Genomic DNA, 19736 nt, shown 5'->3' with positions numbered 1-19736 from the left:
CAACCAGTTTAAAACATGATTTACAATAAATACCTTAACATATGCTACTACAATTCACATATATATTTTATATTTTAATTATAAAACATATAAACATAACTATGGAGAGCCAACGAATCAACGCTCTCTTCTTTTACAACATAATCATTTCTCAAATTCATCCATAACTAATTCCAATTTTTCTTCCCGTAACAAACACAAAACGCCAAAACCTATAAAATCCTAGTTTAACATTAGTAGAAATCTATAAATTCCTAGTTTCACAATATTAGAAATCTTTAAAATTACAATTGGACTTGGACACATGCCTTACCTCCTAATTTTTGGCGACATATATACTTGTTCATTCAAAACCACCAAAATCTAAACAAAACTACCAACTATGAAAATATCAGGTCATCTCAATAATTGGCAGACCTAATTTGCTAATTCCAGCTAAAATCGAATAAATGTGCAAAAACGTCATAAGATTTTAAAAGTAGTAGTACTTCCTTCGTCCCATAAAAGATGTTACCTACGAGCTTGTGCACAAAAATTAACACGAGACGATTGTTATAAAATCAAAGTTATTCTTTCATATTTTTTCGCAAATTTGTCTTCAACCTGATAGGTAGGGTATAACACCTTCTTCTGTAACAAATTGGTTTTAGGATAGAACACATGGATTTCTATCATGGTATCAGAGCGGGTCGCTTAAAATTTGGGCCAGTGGTCCAACCGATCGAGAAAAAAATTGGGCCAGTTGTCCAACCGATCATAAAAAAAAGTCCAACACCTCCAAAGTTCACCTTGAAGGGTTTGAAGAAGGGTGTTGGCAATTGAAACATAAAATGAATGTAACAATATCCCACATCGGTGTAGTAAAAAAGCTTAATCCACTATATAAGTCTCATGGGCACCTCCTCCTATAACCAATTGGTTTTAGGATGGAACTCATGGATTTCTATCACCAAGCATACACGAGTTCATTAATCGAACCATTTTTTTTTTTTATAAAAATAAAGGCTCAAACCATTCAAAAAAGTTTGAGCAAAAGAGTACAAAAGCTTGAAAAAAAACTAAAGCTCTCCCAAAACAAAGAAACACCACAAAATTGACAAATCAAACACAACCTACAACACCTCAAAATAACAAGTTCAATAAGAGCATCTCCAATGGTCGGCTAGCGACCGGCTAGCCGATTCGCGGCGCTTGCCGATCGGCTAGCCGAACCATTGGAGCAGGCTAGCGCCAAATCGGCGAAAAAAACTGGCGTGGGCTAGCCGATCGCGTGTGGCTGGCCGATGCGCTGGCCGCCATTGTGGCGGCCCAATCGGCCAGCGATCGGCCAGCGCTATTTTTTAATTTTATTTTTAATTTTTTTTAATTCTTTTTTTTTTAATCCTCTTTTTTAATTTTTGAAAAACTATATAAACGCGATTTTCTCTATCTCTAAATTTATGTACAAGAGCAACATCTAGCGATGGACAACAACAACTAGCCCAATACAAAATTAAGACCTAAAACATAAACATGTCATACCGTCGGGCCGGGGGCCTCTCCGCGCCCCCGGACCCCCATGGCAAGGGGGCGTCGCCCCCCTTGACCCCCTGACTCGCTGACCGAGACCCCCATTCGGCTAGCGGCAAACTATAACGGATACAAGGCATACTAACATTTTTAATGTATTTTTTTAATAAATTAGTGAGGAGTAGAGTGGGGCGGTGGCTCGTGTGTGGAAGCCCAGATTTTTTTTATTATGTAATTTTTTTGATTTTTAGTTAATGTACTTTTTTTATTTAAATAAAATTAATGAATTTTCCCGTATATGTCTCGTAAATTTAATTCCGTAATTTAATCGTAATTTTAATTCCGTAAATGTAGTATTTTTTGAATTATTTTTATTGCGGCTGACCTATGGGTGACCTAAATCTGATGTGGCAGGTGGATTTTTAGTGCTGCTGACGTGGCATGGGGAGAAACTGCTGGCCGATTTCTGGCCGATTTCTTGCCGAAGTACCATTGGAGATGCTCTAAGAGCACTCGACAACCAAAAGACCACTAACAAAGGACCAAACAACCACAATAAAGTTGAATAGCCACTTTCACCAGGCATACTTTATTTGTGCCCAACCATCTTCTAGCTTTAGGTAAGTCTCCACATATATGTCCGGGCGAGAGGAAAATTTGGACACCACCCTTTAATCCACGATTCAGGCCTCCAAAGAAGTAGTACAATAGTTTTTTCTCTACATCCCAATTTGATTTCATCTTTTCGTATTTTACTTTCTTCCTGAGCCACCAGATTGACCAAGAGATCACGTAGAAGAGAGAGCTCCAAATTTTTTAAGCTTAACAACTTATTCTAAATTGAATCAGTTTTTAATAGGTTTCCAATACATATTAACTTCAAATCTTCCAACAAATTCTTTAATATGATAATTAATTTTCACACTCAAAATGCAACACACACTCAAAATCAATCTACATAAACCAAGTCATTCATCATTTAATGAAAGGTAATTATCATTTAAATCGCAATTTTTCACTAACTTTTGATGGTACATTAACTTTTTTAATTGGAATATAAAATCATAAAATTTCAAAATTTTCTCAATCATTCCCTTGTAATTAAAATTGATGTAACAAAAAATCACCTTTGTTTCATATAGATTGGTGTTATTTCGTTCAAAATCATCCCATCATATTTGATGTTGTCAGATTTTGACTATAGTGAGACGATTGCAAAAATATTACTACTATATAAGTTATGATTTTATATTCTAATTTTAAAAATTAGATCAATATAAACATATAATTGTGATTTAATATGGGAATTATTCCTTTATCATCTTAAATATAGTTCGTTCGTATTAAAAAAAGAAAAAAATAACTTGGTTTCCATCTCAGTAGTAGGAACATGCCACGACATAATTAAAAAGAAATAAAAATAATAATAAAATTTATTCGGTTAAATAAAGAGGCTCCAAATCGGTCCCCCAATTCTAAAAAACCCCTCTTTCAAAATTCTACCGCACCGCCACCGCCACCGCCAATTCCCCCTCCTCCTCCGCCGTCGCCGCCGCTACAGCCATGTCCTCCCCTTCCCCCTCCCCCTCCCCCCGCCGCCCCCCCTCCGACGCCGAAGATCCCGCCCCTCCCTCCCCGGCAAAGCCCGATTCCCCATCTCCGCCGCCGCCGCCGCCGAAATCCGCCGCCGCCTTCCCCGGCCGCGAGGATTGCTGGTCGGAGGAGGCGACGCGGACCCTGATCGACGCGTGGGGGGCCCACTACCTCGCCCTGAACCGCGGCAATCTCCGGCAGCAGCAGTGGCGCGAGGTCGCCGACGCCGTCAACGCCGCCCACGCCGCCAAGCTCCGCCGCTCCGACGTCCAGTGCAAAAACCGCATCGACACCACCAAGAAGAAGTACAAGATCGAGAAGGCCAAATCCGTCCAATCCAACGGCCGCTACGCCTCCTCCTGGCCCCACTTCCGCAGCCTCGACGCCCTCATCGGCGACTCCTTCTCCAAATCCGCCGCCGCCGCCGGCGGAAACAGAAGCCACCGCCGGAAAATCTCCCCGCCGCCGGAGATCTCCCCGTCTCCGTCGCCGTCGCCGTCGCCGGAGCCGATCTCCGGCCGCCGGAAAATCTCGCCGGCGGTTAACCGGAGCCCCCTCCTGCGGCTCCCGTGGTCGGTGCCGGTGGGGCCCAGGTCGAAGCGGTCGGGCCCCGGCGGCGGCGTCACGGAGCGCAACTTCTCCGTGATGGCGGCCGCCGCGGCCGCGATGGAGGCCGGCCGGGGCGAGGAGGAGTACGGCGACAGCGGCCAGCGTCCGTCGCCGGCCGCGGCCAAGAGGAGGAAGAAGGCCGTAACGGAGAGGCGGGACGGGTACCGGATGCTGGCGGCCGCGATAATGAGCCTGGGCGAGACCTATGAGAAAGTTGAGGTTGCGAAGCAGAGGCAGATGGTGGAGTTTGAGAAGCAGAGGATGCAGTTTGCTAAGGATTTGGAGCTTCTTAGAGCTCAGGTTCAGCTTGACAACCTCAAGCACTTCCCAAAATATTACTAGTATGTTTCTCCTCTTGCTTGAAAATATCGTTTTAACGACTGAGTTGCACTTTGCCCGAGTTAGTGGAAAAGAGTCTTAACAACTGAGTTGCGTTTATGCACAGGACTATAGGTTCATGAATATGAAAAAGATGTTGTTGCTTTTGATGTAGTTAACACTATGTTTAAGTCTAGGCTTTGGCTTTGGTGGAAAATGTGAATACAAATAATCAATTCCCTTTGAAGCATGAAATAGGATTCATTGAAATTGTTGGATGAATTGTGGGACACAAGTGCTATGAATAAGGTGTTACATTTGGAAGTCATATTTGGTTTCGACACTAGTTTTAATAAATTGGCACACTGTGACACGTGTGTTATGATTGGAATGTAAAGTGAATCTCACACTTGCACAGTACTAGTTTGTTGTAGAATGTGAATGAGATGAGCTAATAGTATGTGTCCCCCAACAATCAAAAATCGAATGAACGAATTATCATTAGCGGAGACACCAAAATAGCATCTAATAGGGGACAAAAGGAGTGTCTCGTAAATGAACTTTTACAGCGTTACGATGTGTTTCTTCATTGGATTCGACTCCCTTCAAGGTTACATTGGTGGGATTCGAACTCATGACGCACAACTACTTCTCCCTAGAAAATGTTCTTACTATTTTTATTTTATTTTATTTTATTTTTTGTGTAACAGACAGTTAATTGGAGAAGTTGGAGGAAGATTTGGCAAAGTGATGGTCTGATCCTTTTGGAAAATACAAGTAGCTTGGTAGTAGTAGCTAATATACGTACAGGTTTTGCTAATTTTAGATTATAATCTATAATTACTGGGTATGATGAAACTATGTTGGTGGAATACTTTTGTGACAGTGGTAAACTGTGAAATGTTTTTTTTTTGTGTTAACTTAGTCCACTGGAATATTTATATTGTAATGAAAGCTATCGTATGGTTTCGATATCTATTTAAAGTTTGTGTGCAATTTTGAAAATGACTTGTATGGCAATTAGACTAATTACATCATAGTACATCATATAAATTTAGAAATTGGGCTTGGCAAATAATGCAAATTTGCTAAAGGGATTTTTTTTTTCAGATTTTGGTCAAATAAATGCAGTCAAGTTAAAACTTAAAAGTGTCAACATTTTGGATCATGAACATTTCTATCAAAATCAAATACCATTTGTTGGTAAAAAAAAAACTTAATAGGAATACCATTTGCGCTAAAATCAAGAATTTTGCGCCAATTCTTGCTTGAATGATAATCAACGAACTTTCAATTTTTTCAAGGGAAATTGGTCTCTAAAACCATGAACTTTGCCAAAAATTTGGTATTTCCCATGAACTTTGAAATTGGTATATAGTATCATGAACTTTACATTTTGTTTGGTATTTCCCACGGCATGTTTATTACTATATTTGACTAACTTACGAGGCTTTTTAATCATACTTGACACAATTAAATCTACATGGTTTTCAACGTGACTTTTTATCCTATATGTTATGAACTTAAAAAAGTGGTTTAAAATATTATAAAACATATCACGGTTGCTTACGTTAAATAAGATTTTGACTAAAATATCATATTTGGGTGAGTTTGGGAAATACCAAACAAAATGTAAAGTTCATGATATTATATACCAATTTCAAAGTTTATGGGAAATACCAAATTTTTGACAAAGTTAATGGTTTTAGAGACCAATTTCCCTTTTTTCAATTATTTATTTTGCCCCTAAATTGAAATTTATGTACCAAGATAGAAATTGAGGATGATTGCATTGTGCAAGGAAGGAGCAGAGTCGATTGCACACTTTACCTTCACATGCAAATTCTTAAATAGTCTTTGGTACTTTTGTTGTGAGCGCTAGAATCTATATTTTAGCATTCCAGGAGAGCTAAAGGTCGTGCTTCCATATTTGGATGGATTCTTCTTTCTGTAAGTTTGACAAGAAGATGTGGGTGTCCATATTTTATATCATATCATGGTCGATTTGGAATATTCGAAACAAGGTGATTTTCTAGAAACTCAACCCCAGTTGGGATATACAAAAGAAGCGTCTATTTTGGTGGCTCGGTATGTGGATTAGACTTTGGTGTCCGACCTCTCTCTTTTCACTTAATCAGGTTCTAGAAGATTTAAAACAACATTAGAACGTGGAATGGACCAAAGAATCCAAGAAAATGCCTATGGCATTTTGGAGGTGGCTTTGTTACGTTTCCACTGTTTCCCCCTTTTTAATGGTGTGAAGCTGCGTTTGCCTAGGCCCTTGTTGCTTTGGAGGCTTTGTTTGGTTCTTGTTGTTCTTGCTGTTTGGCATCGGTTGCAGCACGTGTTGTGTTTTCTTGAACGATCTTTTAATTTTTTGCTATGGTTAGTTCTTGGTTATGTAAGGATTGTGAGGTGGTTGTAGCCGCCCCTGGCCTCAGCTTTTCTTTGCTATTTTTTTTCTCTTTCTGCTTCTGTTTTTGTTGTGACACTGATTCGCTTGTACTTTTGAACTCTTGGCTTGTCATCGAATCATGACTTGAGTAAGCTTCATAATTATTAAAAAAGGATAGAAAATGATGCCACCAAAAAAAATCAATCAAAATGGGAACGTTTTGAATCTTTTGATAAATACCAAAAATGTGAAATAAAGAGAATTAAAATTGTATAGCATCGAGCGGTTTATTATCCATCATAGTGTTCTATTTTCCCACATCAGTTTTGATCTTAGGGCAACTTGATTTCATTAAAAAAAAAAAGATAAAATATTCATATTTATCAATTATCATTCAAATTTTAAAAGAAACTAAACCAACCAAAATTATCCAAAGTTCATAATTGCAATGTTAATAATCTCCTAACTTTAAAAAAAATGAGATACACCAATTTTGAATAGTTTTTATATTTTTTCCTAAAAATTGAATTACATCCAATGATAGAACTTGCAAAAGATAATGTATAATTATGTTGTCTAGCCCAACATATTTGAAAACGAGAGTAAATACAAAACAGGCCAGGACATTTGGGCCTGTTGAAATATGTTTTTATGTTGGGTAATCATAGTCCACAAAGCTATTTCTTTATAGGCCCTTATATATTGACTTTTAAATTTTTTTTCCCTGAAAGTAACAATAGATCCTCAATTTGAGTTCAAATGGATTGATAGTTTATATAATCAAAATTTCATCATACATATTTTAAATGTTAACTATAATTACAATATACTACAAATTTTTCAGCAAAATTCGTCCTACATATATCGATAAGGAGGCATAAGCCGACTCGGTGATATAATTGTAACTATATAGTTTTATAGATGTGATTCGAAACAATTAAGTAATAAAAAGATAATAACGATGTTTAAAAATTTTAAATACTGTATGAAATTGCAAATTCGTGGGTAGGCGTGGCGTTGAGTTATCCCAATAATATAATTAAGGGTTTTTGGCTTTTTAAACCAAAACTTTTCTCCGAATTCCGGTTTTTCCCATGAACTATGAGATTTGTTTTTAAAGCCACGAACTTTCATTTCGTTAGGATTTTTCCAACCCGACCGGAATAGCACATTTCTGACCCGAATAGCATAATTCAAAATGTTAAAGTTTGTTTTGTTTATTCAAAATTTGTCATTTGTTATGTAATAATTGTGATTGTATGTAATATTGTGCCAAATAGGATCCAAGTAATCAATTTAGTGACAAATAGGATTAAAATTGACATGTAGACAACCCGGGTTTCGCCGTTGACCCGCCGGGGAAAAATCCTAGCGAAATGAAAGTTCGTGGTTTTAAAAACAAATCTCATAGTTCATGGGAGAAACCGGAATTCGAGAAAAAGTTTTAGTTTAAAAAGCCAAAAACCCTATAATTAACCCTAAGTGACATCTAATAAAACAAAATACAACGTACACACACATATAAAAAATTGTGAAGGGCCGAATGTTGTAACATTATAACATGGCCCAATATATTAATTTTTTTAATAGTGATTTTTTAAAAATATCTATAAATAATTAGTTAGTCTCTTTTATTTCAATTTGTCACAATGTTATTATATTTCAAACTCTTCAAATCAAACAAACAAAACCATTAGTCATTGGTTATTCATACTAATATAGTAATATTTATAATACTATACAAACCAAACGATGTCTACTTTTTTACCAGTTAGAGCAAATTTAGTATGAAGTTCATTTGAAGTAATTTATCTATTATATCTGAAAAATAGTACAAAGCCTGCACTCATTGAAATAAATTTTCAAAGTGGGAATAATCAACCTTATGAAATTCAGGATGTTTTGGTTTTGGATTACAGGAAAATAGAAGCATTAGGACAAAATTGAATAATTGAGTTGTCCCACAAAATCTAAACAGACAGAGGGCAATCTACTAAAGATCGATGTAAAGAGAATTAGGCATTCAAATTCTAATTTATGAATTGTCCTAGCTCACTTTTTATAGTTATTGAGTAAAGAAAGTTATTATTAGTGGGGGATCATTAATATTATTGGTGCTTTTGACAACAGAATCTTATGGTGTGATTAATTAAAGGAATAATTGGACCTAAGATTGTAAACTTTGGACTAATTTTGGTTATCTGATATTTTTCAAAATTTAAATGAATTCGCGAAGTTTAAATTTTTCTTACTATATTTTTTTTACCGATAAAGAGTTATGTCTTAATCGAGCTGGTGTGGCTTTTCACGACAAAATCTCAAGTTGTTTTGAAATAAATGGCTAATTTCTTCTAAAATCATGAACTTTTGTATGAATTGAAATTTGTTAAATAACTTTCGACATTTGAATGGCAATTTATGAAGTTTCGGTTTTCTTTACTCATTTCACGGCAAAAACTTTTGAGTAAATAGAAGTTGAGGAGACTTTTATTGTAGTCTTCGATTCATTAGACAAGGTAATGATGAATTACAATATAAAATAAGTCAAAATGAGGCCAGGTTTTTAGGAATTAAATTAGTTACATGGTTGAATATGAGGTTGATAATTTTGAGATACTCCACAATATAATCTCGACACTGTAAAAATAGTTCAAGATACAGTTTTACTAGCTGAATTTTTGCGAAAAAGACAACCGAACAAGAGATAAAAATAGTCATGACCTCCAGTAATATGTAAACATGGCGGTCGATCACCCCTATGTGTAATAACAAATATGTGATAAAAAATAGACATGACTTATAGTCACAAGTTATATGGCAATTGAACGACCCCTATATGTATTAATATTGATGAAGCGCATAACTAATGAGAAAGACTTGACCATGTGTTGAAATCATGTGTAGATTTGGGTGCCAAGTTCGGGTTCGGAGGAGTGCCAAATGCTCAAGGACTACAACACGATGTCGTTTAATTTAGTTTGTTCTACGTTTTGTCTTTGTTGGCATTTTAAATTTTTAGCTAGACTTTAATTTCACCTTAATAATTCCTTATGGAAAAAATAAATTTAAAAAATTAAAATTTCATGATTTTAGCAACAAATATCTCTTAAATAAACCACATATATTTATGATTTCTCGTACACACCCAAATGGCCAATGATGAGAAATGTGCATGGTCTAAAATACAATATCTTTTGATTTGATTGGTTTGTTGCATATCACCAATTAACAAAAGTAGATGAAGTATATTAATAATTTATTTAATACTATGATATATGTGTCCCATTCTTGATTTAATTAACATATACCACTTACCCTCTAACACGATTGACTATTTGTGGGGGCAAAAGATCTGCCACAATCTCAAAAGATGCTCACGAAATGGAAGGCTGACATGAAAATACTATTGCTACTCATTTTTGGTGGGGAATCTTACTACATATTAGTACTATGTGTGTGAATGTGTGTTTTTCTCCCTCTTCTTTGATGATCGGTTGAAAATTTCTGCCTGCATAAATTTGGACAAAGTCATCCTTAAAAATGTATAGTACTTTATTTCACCTGAAAAATTGATGGTTTTGCAAGAAGAGTTCATGTTCATGTTTTAGGGTTTCTTGATTTCATTTTGGCTTCTGTTTTTCTTTGAATATAGATCGCATAAAATAACATCATCAACATATATATTGCATAAATTAAAATATTTTGAAAACTGCATAATTAAATTGATATCATCATCAATAATATACATTCTGATTAGCACTAGCTAGAATGTTCGATGTAAAATGAAATTCACAAATTTAGTCAATTTATATCAATGATTTTGAAATAGAAAGTGAAACACTGAATCAATTTGCAAAGTACTCAATTTTGCATATGTATTTGTAAACATCACAAATCAAACAAGAATTCATTCCAAAAATGAGCTTATAAGAAAGACGCTCATTTAGTCTATAAACATCACATATGTTACTTTACACGATCAATATGAAACAAGTTTTCTATAATTAATTTATATCAACGATTTTAACATAAAAAGTGAAATACCGAGTCATCTGCAAATCAATCGACTCTACATATATTTGAATACTAAGAGGAGAGATAGTTGTATGTTGTTTTACATAATCGATACGAAACAAGTTTTCTTATAGTCAATATATATCAACGATTTCGGCATATAAAGTTGAACACCGAGCCATCTGCAAATGAATCGAATTCGAATCTACATATATTCGAAAAGTACTTAACATATGTTACAGACCAAACATCAGAACAGAAGTTATCCCAAAAAATTTTAAGTTATTATAAGAGGAGACGGTTCAATTTAATTTAATAAACCTCGCATCAGTTGTCTTACACAATCGATACGAGACAAGTCTTCTCACGACGAGGAAGTCGACTGATCATCGCTCTTCCCAGCACCGGACTTCTTCTTCTTCTTGAAAGAAACCCCTCTTGCCTTGGCCTGAAACTCCTTCACCTCCCTGAGATAAACCCTAATTTCGCCGCTGGCGAAGGGGTTCGTCTCGGGGGGGCCTCCGTGCTCCTCGTAGGCCGCCCGGAGGCGCCCCACGAGGGCGTCGAGGCTGCCCCACGCCTGCCTGAGGGGGCAGGTGCAGGGCGCGGGGGGCTCGGGCTGCCCGTAGAAGACGCAGCCCTGTAAATGGACCTTGGTCTTCCCGAACTGATCCAAATACCGCATGAATTCGAGCACGTGGGCGCTGGTGCAGCGGTGGAGCTCCGCCGGGGGCTGCTGGCTGCGGAGGAACTGGCCGAAGGTGTTCCAGTCGCGGCGCTTCTGAGACTCGTAGCGGCTCGGGGCGGAGGAGGGCTCGGAGGCTGGATCCTTGCCGCGGTCCATTGGTGGTTTTGAGGAGGTTTTTTTGTTGTGTGTGTGTGTGTGTTTTGATGCTAAATAGGGCAAGTTTGGAGGGGAGAGGGAAGAAGGGAAGAAAGGACTATTGAGTTGACATGCAATGGGCCACCAAATGTGTTGCTTTCTTATTATCTTTTCTCCATTAATTTTTGAAATGGTGAATTTGGGGGAATTGGGGCTTTACACACGTGATTTTGATAATGTGGCAATAGTGAAAAACTATAGATGTGTGTCAACATATAGTTTTTAATGAAGTGTGGTAGGTTTATTGTTTTTTTTTCGGACGAAAATAATACCTATGTATCTCGGGCGAATTGAAAATGTATGATTTTTCTTTCGTTTTTAAACGTTTTCTCATGTATTTACACAGACCATGGTCGTCGTTCCACCTTAAACCTGCCTATGATCATCGGTCGCTCGTCGATCCTTCTTTGTCTTACCTTCGTACCGGGATTACCAGACATGCGTAGGTCTGGCAAATTTGGTATAAATTCGGCCGAATTCATACCACACTTGTCAAACTTGCATTGTATGAATACCAAATTAAAGTTTGGAATGAAAGGTAAGAATTGGTCGGTGCATATCACAAATTCATAGTCTGACACTGTGTGGTGACAATAACAGTGACAATTCTAGCGGTAGTAGGATAATGCTGAAGATAGATAAGTGAACTAGGGCGATATAGTATGTGAGAGAAAAAAATATAAATACAAATAAACTCAAAGGGCATTTTGATCCAAAAATTAAAAAAAATAAATCAACTACTACTATATTTTATTAAAATTAAGTTGGTGGCTAGCTATTATTTTTTACATATCTATTTTGATCATCTTAGGTTTGGCCTATTTTATAATTATGCGGATAGAATCTAACTATATATTGTGTTTTTTATATTTTTCTATAGTGACTGTGGCCCACAATTGTTTCAGTTTTATACTACTATAAACTAGATGCATTATCTACAAATTTACCATGGAGTACTTCTATCTTGGAAATCCGACTTATAAGATGACGTGGAGTATTTGAAATAAAGAAATGACATGTAAGATGCAAACCATAGAGAATTATTTATGATCTAGCTATACTGATCTGTCTTTTATCCTTAATATTAATATACCAAAATCATGAGCGATCTAACTTTTAAGCATCGAAGTTAGAATAGAAACTAATTGTATGTTGTTGTTCCTGAAAAAATGATGAGAAGATGCAACTTTGTGTTTTGAATTTTGGTTGAGAACTAGTATTAATTATTTGAAATTTTTATGACTTAGAATGTATGAGTTTTGAACTAGTAACCATTCTACCATTAGGTCAATATATAAACACTTCAATTTTATACGTAGATGATGTGTGAAGAGATATTTGTTGTTGTAGCATAAAAATAATGTACATGAATTGCAATTACTCTTGAGTTTTTTTTTTTAAAAAAAAATACTTAAGTACTCCCAAAATAAATTAAGCTTGTTTAATCTCAACAATTTATACTATCGAACGAAATAAAGCAAAAATTTTCGAGCCAAAAATAAACCCCTCCCAAAAAAGCTAGCAAGGGAGCTATCGTTAAAGAAAGATGATAAAGGAAAACACAAAGCGATCAAACTAGACATCAACAAACGAATCAACACATCCCATCGAGACTCCACATTTGAATGATAATGTCTTCAAATAAACATCCAAACAATGATAGATACTAGTGTTTCATATGAATTGCTAGTAATAGATATAGTTGTATATTCTAAGATTAATATTGTATCTCCTTTTCATACAAATAAATAATAAAAATTCAAAGATGAGAGACACAAACCACAAGCATCCTCGAGTAGTTGTGAAGTGGTGCTTGAGGAAATGTCAATACTCATGATCCCCATTCCCCACTGGCTTGTACGACAATTTCCCACTTGTCTGCCAATGTCAATAGTAATATATACCTATATTTGTATATAAAAAAACACACATACATGAAAATACCAAAATATACATAACTATATGAGAATATATGAGCTTTACTAACTCCTACAACTACATTACACCTTTTTTCATAAAATGAAAGACACAAGAACAAATAAAACTAAGCACACATAGACAAGAAATAATCAATCAAACAAGTTCAAGATGGGCACCCTCCAAACAAAAGAAAAAAAAAATAGAACAGAATAACAGGTGACAACAAAGTTGAAGAACCACAACTCACCAGAGGTGAGGGATACGAGTCCATAATGTCACATTTGCGTCACCCTTCAAGAAGAGGCTTGGTTCTTTATTTGTGTCCGGTCCTACTAATTTTAAGTAAGTCCTCATATATTGCCCGTATGAAAGTGGAACTCCAGACATCACCCTTGATCCAATAAGTCCTCCTCATATATTGCCCGTATGAAAGTGGAAACTCCAGACACCATCCTTGATCCACACCCTTAGCCTTCAAAAGATTAAACTTTTCCTCAACCTCCAAATTATTACACTTTAATCTAATTTTTGAAGAAAAACATATTCAGTTAAAAATATTAAACCATTAGTTATGTAACATGGTGCAACTTTAATGAAAATTAATTGTAGACAAAAAAGTGAAAAAACTCTCTCACATTTATATTGTATTATTGAAAAGTAATAATGTTAACAAATAAAAGTAAATATTTTTATGAATAAATATTACAGTGTGTTTAAAATATTCATGACAATTTTTAAATTTAACATTAGAGTGTTTATTGTTCTTAATATAAATCTCTTTTTTTTTCAAAACAAACCAAAATTGGGGCGGTTTTGACCATGGGCGCTGACCTTATTTGTATTGTCACATTCAGAAATGGAGACCTTATCCTACAACCACGAAATTAATCAAGAAAACTACCGATCGTCTGCTGAATTCTTGATGTTCATTATAATAGTTGGATTGATTTCATATCAACCAAATAATTGAACATCGACATTATTGGCATACGATTCTACTAGCTCTTGATAGGTTATAGGGTAAATTAGTATATTTAACATTATCTTTTACTCCCTCCGTCCCTAGGAAGATGACCCCTTCCTTGGGCGGCACGAGATTTTATGTAATTATATTTTGTGTGGTAATTAAGAGGAGAGAGTAAAGTGTTTTTATTTTAAGTAATGAGTCATCTTGATTGGGACAAACCAAAAAGGAAAGTGGTCATCTTCAATGGAACGGAGGGAGTACTTATTTTCGCGAAAATTGCCTACTACACTTCGCAAATAGTCGGAAAAACATGAAATTTGGATTTGTTAGCAAATATTATATCACGATGATATTTTGGGTGAAATCATATATGCTACTATAATAATAGATGTAAAGTTATACATTGACGCCACCGCTGATGTAAAACGGTGTCATCTATTACTGAATAAAACGATGGTGTTTGGTTGAACAACATCAACAGTACATTACACGTAGGAGACACGATCTTTTTGCTATTAATAATTGGAAATAAAATCATACTACTATATGATTTTTCCGTATGATTTTTAAAGCTACTGAATAAAACATAATAATATAATCAAATTTCATAATTTTTGGGCAATTAATTTGCACTTTATCTTTTTAATTTTAAGCGAGAATATTAGTAAAACTGAGGGTTAGGAATATAATTATCCATTGAAATATTTTGATGTTGGGCCATATATTGTTTCTGGCCCAACTAAAATCACTCAAGCCCAAAAATAATATTTTAGGCCTGCATAAAGTAAAAACCCATGAACACTATTGGCCCAAACTTTTTTTTCTTAAAAGTACATTCACACTACTCTCAAATTCAATAAAGCTTTTAAGAGTCATTTCCATTTGTTTAGCCCAAAGAGCCATTAAATGTAATAAAGTGTTCTCAATTGGACATATTACCTTATTGATAGCTAAGGCCATGCGCGTCCCTGTCTCTTATCCGTCTCTTAACCGTCTCATCTCTTAACTATTCATAGGCTCCACTGTACTTTTTAGCTCATCTCTTAACTAAGAGACAACACCTGCATCCCTCCATCTCTTAACCGTCTCTTAACTATTCATTCAATTTCATTTTTTATTTTTAATTTCAACAAATTCATTTAATAAAAACACACTTCATTAAATAAAATAAAAATTACAATTTAAAAATCTAAAAAAAATAAAAAATACATAATTTAAAATCCTAAAAAATAAAAAAAATACATAATTAAAATACTCTAAATTAAACTATAAAAACTACTCCGCCGGTGAATCATCGTCCCCCGAAGTCGGCGGTGCACCCAAGTTAGATTGATTTCCTATACCAAGTTGAGCTTTCATAAACTCAATTCCGTCCATGTGGGCTGAAACTTGGGCAGGAGTCATTTTTGAAAGGTCAGCCATCGTGGCGACCATGTACATGGACATTGGGGTGTTCGAGCCCGTGCCCGTGCCCGTGCCGGAGCCCGAGCCCGAGCCCGAGCCCGCCTGGCTTGATTCGCCGCGGCCCCTCCCTCTCCCTCTCCCTCTCGCCGCCTTCGCCGCCTTGGTCCCTTGCGGCCGACGCCGTGAACCGGAAGAAGACCCCCTGTATCATCGGTTGGCGTGCCCTCACGTGAGGTGTTTCCTTCCCCGCCATCACTAGACGAGTAGTGGCCACGCGCCGTGTGCTTCGTGCGTTTCGAGCCCGACTCGACACCGCCAGCCCACCTTTCAAGGTGGTGGACTTGCGACCAAACATCGACAAACTCGAAATCTTTACCGACGTCGTCTTTGAAGACCCGCAACGCCGCTCTCAGAATGTCGGCTCCACTGGCTCCACTATGATAATTCGCCTCTTCCGCCCTGTATATCGCGCAAAAATTTTTGACATCTTTGTCGCATCGGTCCCAATGACTGCGGAGCATCTTCACGTTGCGGGCAAAGGTGTTCTTCGGCCTTCGTGCGTTGTAAACTTCGGTGACTTTTTTCCAAAAACACTTGTTGGTTTGTTGATTCCCGACGACAGGATCGTACGAGACGCTGATCCAAGCGTCGTACAGAGCCAACGTCTCGTCTTGGCTGTATGGATGACGGGTGCCGTCTCCTACAACCTCTTCCTCCTCGGCATTGACGCAGAGCCTGAGGCCGATCCTGCCGGAGCCGGAGCCGGAGCCTCCACCTATTGGCCAGTCGGGCAAAGTGCGTTCAGGCGCCAAAAAATTCTCTGGAATTTGGGATAATCCTGGCGATTGCCCGTACCTCTGGGGGGGAGGGAGGGACGATAGTATGCATCCACATCAAAATGTGGTGTTTGGTACGCCGGCGGAGTGGTCGAGGCTTGGGTGCCCGGCGACGAACCAGGAGTACCCAAAAAGTTGTACATGCTCGCCCAATCGTCGAACGAGTTCAAGTCGAACCCGTCGGAGCTCCGCCTGCCGGAGCCGCCACCGCCACTGGAGTTTCCATCGCCGGACATTTTTTCAACAATTTGAGAGAAAGGAATATATGAGTGTAGTGAATGGAAGAGGAATGAGAGTAGTGTTTGTGTGTAAAATGGTGAATGGAGTATGGAGTATATTTATAGAATAATAAAAGAAAATAAAAAAAAATAAAAAAATCGACCGTTGGCTTCAACGGTCTTCTGACCGTTTAATTTTTTTTTTATTAAATTTGAATTTTTTGAATTTATAAAAAAAAATATTACATCATAATTCCGACGCCCACTCGCGGGCCCGCGAGTGGGCGTCACGCCATACTCCAGCGCGTGCGTCGTCTCGCCAGCTCGAGGCCGGCACGCGTCGCGCGACGTGATGCCTCGTCTCGTCGAGACAAGACGAGCGTCGCAACGCTGTCTCGATGCTGTCTCGTCTCGTCGAGACGAGACCGAGCCAGCATCGAGTCAGCGATGCGGATGCCCTAATATAACAAATTTTTACCGAATTTTAGAATTTTTCTTATGTCAATTCCGGAAAAATCGACACATTATATAAGTAATATAAATGTAAGTTCTCCGAATGTTGGAGCCATGTGAAGACTAGAGAATCGGTTAAACTAATAAAATAAGACATGATAATAAAGATAAATGACCACTAATATCACGAACTTTAGCTGAATTCTCAAATATTTTCAGAAGCTTAAAATCGGATCGTACAAATTATGCATTTTAATGTTGTCTTGGTTTCCCGCTTGACGATTCCGACCATGGCATTAATCGATTATGACATGTCCAAATTAGTTCCTATGTGGACATTATCTCAAGGATATATTTATATACAAATATAAATGAGAAGTGAAATGGAGTGAATGAGATGTTAGAGAAGAAGTGAAAGTAATCATTCGAAAACATTGACAAATCTGGTTGGGCCCTTTCATATCCAAAACCTAATCCTAAGAGAATCCTCACTGTTAGGATAAGGCTTCCAATGGTTTAGATAACTACAAATATGCATCAAAATACTTGTTTCTTCCTCTCTCTCTAAATAAAAGAATTGGTCGATTCTGATATTTTCAAGATAAAATATAGTATATGTAGATATGTCATGTTCTTTTTGGGGAACTCTCAACTTTCACTTTCTTCTTTTCCAAATCCACAACTTTTATTTATTTTTTCTATTTTTTTGGTATATATATTACAAATTGATGCTTCTGTTGCGTATAAAGTTTACGGCAATATAGTGATCGAGTGAAATCGCTATATATAAACATAAGAAAATAATTAAGCAATAGTTTTGGTTAAACTTTTCAAAATTTGTGTTTAACATTATGTTGATGATATATATGGTCAGGGGCATGTTAGGGTGCCACTACCCTTAAAATAATACCATACCACCATTTCTAGCCAATTATTTGTACACGTGGACGAATAATAAGCTGCTACGTGGCAAAAATAAATCTGGAAAAAGACGGCCAGCAATTCGCTGGTCTTTAACCAGCAATATTTCTTGTCCAGCAATATCCGACACACTATACAACAATCTATAGATTGTTGTGTAGTGTTTGTAATATTGCTGTGTAGCGTTTATAATATTGCTGTATAAGCGGTGTCACGGTGTCATTTTAAGAGGGGTTGTCATTTTAACACAAACCTATATGGTCATATTATGATTCTATTTCTCCGTACATTTTTAAAAAATAGAAAATATAGATGAAAAATGTGAATATATTTTTTTATTTTAATTTATTAAATACGTATTTTTTTAAAAAAAATTAAACTATTGACAAATTACACATAAGAACCAGTAGTTCATTTTTTGTCTGTAAATAATGAGAGAAAATTATAGTTTATTTAGAATTGCTGGAAGAGTTAAGGTGCCTATGTGAATTTCAAAAAAAAAATTATGAATAGAATATAAATTAGGATGATTAATTTTAATTAGCCAGTGTAGCTTATTTTAAGTGTTGGGTGCATTCAATCCATTTGCGTGTTAGGATTCTTTTGTGATAATCAAAAGGCTACATTTTTATTGAGAAAATTGCATATAGGTATGGGAACCTTCATTTATGATTTTATAAAAAAAAGTGAGGATCCAACTAAACCAAATACAGAATCCAAATTAAAGAATATTCGTAAGTTCAAGAATCCAATTAAGTATAATTCCTCTTTTAGCATCGTTACGATACAAGCTTTAAAAGAAAAATAGTGAAAAAAGAGCGAATAGTCATTTCTCTATTCATTGTCGACATGATTTAATATTGTTACCATTGACACGACGATTAGCTAAGTAGAAAAATCTAATCATTATTTGATTGTGATTGGGTTTTACTCCCTCCGTCCGCAAATAGGAGTCCCGTTTTTCTATTTTAATCCGTCTGCGAATAAGAGTCCCGTTCATTTTTACCATAAATGGTAATAGGGTCTCATCTTCACCTAACTCATTTCACTCACATTTCATTTAAAACTAGTACTACATATAAGTGAGACCCCTATTCCACTAACTTTTTTCCATCTATTTTTCTTAATATTTCTTAAAATCCGCGCCGCCAAAGAATGAGACTCCTAATGGCAAACGGAGGGAGTAATTCATGGTCTTTATTGTAATTAGTGTTACTAAATAGCATTAACTTGAATTAATATGACATGCCTTAACAATAATAACATGGCTTCTACTCTCTCCTTATATAAACAAGCAATATTTTTTTTGTATGTCCAAAAAAATGAATCTATTTTAGTTTTTGGTAATATTAGTATATGATCGATCATATCACTTTTTCTCACTATTTCTTCCATTTGTATATCTTCAACTAATAATATGCTAATAATTGTTCTCGCTATTCCATTTTATCGATTTGACATTAAAACTCATACTAGATATAAAAACTAGTATTATTAATGGACGAAGGTATAATTAGTTATTGCTTTGGTAATTGCATCCCGACCCATCTCGATCTCGAAACTTACAAAATGCTTTTAGTTTTATTTTGACGGAATATGTCATGAAAAATGCTTTCATATCGACACTATACAGTAAGACCAAACACAAACATGCTTTTTTAAACCTCATACACAAATATGGACACAAAAATGCCAC

The 19736-nt window shown here is 36.3% G+C and overlaps 2 protein-coding genes across 2 annotated transcripts; one reads left to right on the top strand and one right to left on the bottom strand.

The window, feature by feature from the left end:
• Positions 1–3057: 3057 nt before the first annotated feature.
• On the top strand, positions 3058–4053 carry LOC125188229 (trihelix transcription factor ENAP2-like). Its single transcript, XM_048084991.2, has one exon. The coding sequence runs from the start codon at positions 3073–3075 to the stop codon at positions 4051–4053; it is 981 nt and encodes a 326-aa protein (XP_047940948.2). The 5' UTR covers positions 3058–3072.
• Positions 4054–10627: 6574 nt separating this feature from the next.
• LOC125190631 (protein LIGHT-DEPENDENT SHORT HYPOCOTYLS 10-like) lies at positions 10628–11377 on the bottom strand. Its single transcript, XM_048087981.2, has one exon. It carries the CDS (start codon positions 11280–11282, stop codon positions 10803–10805), a length of 480 nt encoding a protein of 159 aa, XP_047943938.1. The 5' UTR covers positions 11283–11377; the 3' UTR covers positions 10628–10802.
• Positions 11378–19736: the final 8359 nt, after the last annotated feature.

The sequence above is a fragment of the Salvia hispanica genome, chromosome 5, assembly GCF_029641045.1.
Source record: "Salvia hispanica isolate PSC_SH4W2 chromosome 5, Shi_PSC_v1, whole genome shotgun sequence".
NCBI lineage: Eukaryota > Viridiplantae > Streptophyta > Magnoliopsida > Lamiales > Lamiaceae > Salvia > Salvia hispanica.
Note: the sequence above shows the minus strand (reverse complement) of the source record. Positions and strands in the feature narration are given on the sequence as shown.

Excerpts from the sequence above, each read along its gene's own strand:
- LOC125188229 (XM_048084991.2), top strand. The coding sequence starts at position 3,073 with ATGTCCTCCCCTTCCCCCTCCCCCTCCCCCCGCCGCCCCCCCTCCGAC.
- LOC125190631 (XM_048087981.2), bottom strand. The coding sequence starts at position 11,282 with ATGGACCGCGGCAAGGATCCAGCCTCCGAGCCCTCCTCCGCCCCGAGC.